At 43.8% G+C, this 2,653-nt stretch overlaps 1 protein-coding gene across 1 annotated transcript; it reads left to right on the top strand.

The window, feature by feature from the left end:
- Positions 1-482: 482 nt before the first annotated feature.
- On the top strand, positions 483-1,650 carry p2ry4 (pyrimidinergic receptor P2Y4). Its single transcript, XM_053630665.1, has one exon. The coding sequence runs from the start codon at positions 483-485 to the stop codon at positions 1,563-1,565; it is 1,083 nt and encodes a 360-aa protein (XP_053486640.1). The 3' UTR covers positions 1,566-1,650.
- The last annotated feature ends 1,003 nt before the right edge of the window (positions 1,651-2,653 follow it).

Genomic DNA, 2,653 nt, shown 5'->3' with positions numbered 1-2,653 from the left:
GTCTAGTGAGTACAGCCTGTGTAGTGCCGGAAGATGCTCCTTCACACTGTTGCACAGTCTGTGGTAAATGAGCACTTAGTAATTGTACGCTAGCAAAGATGTGATCTAGTAAATGTGAAAGTGCGTGTTCGAGGTGAAAGTGTTAGATCTTATGATCGTATTTTGCTTTAAAATAAACATAAAACGCACAAATACAAAAGAATCTAAAATCTCATGCAGTAGCTCTTGATACACTAACATCTCAGAATCTGAGGTGAACTTCCTGAAATATGAATTATACACTAAGAATCAATCAAAGCTGAGAAAAGGGATTTGATATGAGATGTGTAGGGGTTACATGGTCATCGAAAGGCTTACTCACGTTACCTTGTCTATTCTCCATATCAGTACAACTGATCCCATACTTTTTGGATTGAAATCAATATATCGATAATTCTATTTGCTCTTTAATTATTACATGTCTTTTTCTTTGCAGCTACAAGATGAACACACCACTTCCCTTCCTAATAAACATTTCCAGTCCTTTAACGGTATCACCGGATAATGAGGATGCCAATAAAAGCTGCCGCTTCGACGAAGAGTTCAAATACATCCTGCTGCCTGTATCATACACAATAGTGTGTGTGCTGGGCTTGGTGCTCAACTCCGTGGCCATGTGGATGTTCCTGACTAAGATGCGTCCCTGGAACGCTAGCACAGTGTACATGTTCCATTTGGCACTGTCAGACATGCTGTATGTTCTGTCGCTTCCCACACTTATCTACTACTACGCCAATCGCAACCACTGGCCCTTTGGTGTAGTCCTGTGCAAAGCAGTGCGCTTCCTGTTCTACGCCAACCTATATTGCAGCATTCTTTTCCTCACATGTATCAGTGTACACCGCTACATGGGCATCTGCCACCCAATCCGCTCGCTCACACTGGCCAAGCCGCGCTATGCGCAGCTGGTATGTGGTCTGGTGTGGGCAGCCGTGACAACGTGCTTGATTCCCAACCTAATCTTTGTCACCACAACACAGCGGGATAATGACACATTGTGTCACGACACAAGCAGTCCTTCTGATTTTGAAAATTATGTCACCTACAGCTCGGTCGTCATGACACTGCTCTTCGGCGTGCCCTTTATTATCATCATGGTGTGTTATTGCCTAATGGCACGGGCTCTCTGTCGCCCCAGACAGATTTCTTCCAGTCAGAGGGGCAAGTCGAGGACGAAGTCTATTAAACTCATCACCATAGTGCTGGTTGTGTTTGCTGTTAGCTTTGTCCCTTTCCACATCACACGCACCCTCTACTATACTTACCGTGTCCTGGAGGCAGACTGCTGGATCCTCAACCTTGTCAACGTCACATACAAAGTCACACGGCCACTGGCCAGCTCCAACAGCTGCCTGGACCCGATCCTCTACTTCCTGGCAGGGGATCACTACCGTTCAAAACTTATACGAGCATTCGCTAAGAAGCGAGCAACTGACAATTTGCAGTCCCCACCAGTCAAAAATAATGAACTTGCTTTAGTTTACAAAAGCCCTGCTGTGCAACCAAGTAGTGATTGTCCAAGCTAGAGCTGTGTGTGTGTATATGTGTGTGTGTGTGTGTGTGTGCGTGTGTGTCATCTCAAAGCAATGTAATTTCATCTCAAAGCAATGTAATTCCTCAGAGTTACTTTCTGGATTACAGCCAGGGTGAAGGATGGTTGTGTTTCTGTCTGCATTATGTCACTGGTATAGCACAGCCTATATGTAGGCAGAGGAGCAGTTCTTACTGGCCGTTGCTGTGAAACTCCACATGTTCACCCTCTTCTGAATACAAACACATCAGTGCGGCACGCAGGATGTAAGCGTTAACATAATGTTGCCGTTTAAAGTAATACAGTTTTGGAATACACTCCAAATCGAATTACCTTCCAGGCTCATAAAGGTTGTTATTCAAGTGCAGCGTTACTCTTTCAGGTTCTCGGTCATCATTACTAGTTTTCTGTTCTGCTTCCTTTGCTGCCTGGTTGTCATTGTTCTTAAAGCTATAGTTAGATAGTAATACAGCACTGAAATATAATACCACAATTAAGTGTACAAGGTGAACTGTAGTCTCCTGGTATCACCTCAGAGGACTGCAGACACATACAATGTTCCAGAGTAGACTATTGCTTTTTAATGGACATAAAGGGTTTGAGTTCTGGCAACTCTGTCACGCAGCTGTTTTTGTCCTTCAGTGTAGCAGTTTGTGTGTGTGTGTGTGAGAGAGAGAGAGAGAGAGAGAGAGAGAGAGAGACCAAATGTCCTTGTAATTATTGTGATATGTGAAATTTAAAGACTGTGAGAACATTTGCTTTGTCCTTACACTTTTTTTAAATGAGGTCAAGGGTAGGGCTAGGTGTAGACAGGAGTTTTTCCTAACCTTTGGGGCTCTAAGCGACATCCAACTTGGGCCACCTGGTGGCTCAGAGGAAATAAGTGACTGCTTATACCACGTATACAGCTAGAAATGATCCAGGATATAGGCAGTGAATGTCCACTGCAGTACCTCACAGAGACAAAAACGTGTGTGTGTGTGTGTGTGTGTGTGTGTGCATACTCAGTAATAATGGTACCAAAATGTATTGTCATATTTTAATACAGACACACACACACACGCACACAATTATAACTTTCCT

The sequence above is a fragment of the Ictalurus furcatus genome, chromosome 8 (genome assembly GCF_023375685.1).
Source record: "Ictalurus furcatus strain D&B chromosome 8, Billie_1.0, whole genome shotgun sequence".
Taxonomy (NCBI): Eukaryota; Metazoa; Chordata; class Actinopteri; order Siluriformes; family Ictaluridae; genus Ictalurus; species Ictalurus furcatus.
The sequence above is the reverse complement of the archived record's forward strand: the minus strand, read 5'-3'. Positions and strand labels throughout refer to the sequence as shown.

Coding starts and splice junctions, on each gene's coding strand:
- p2ry4 (XM_053630665.1), top strand. CDS start 483: ATGAACACACCACTTCCCTTCCTAATAAACATTTCCAGTCCTTTAACG.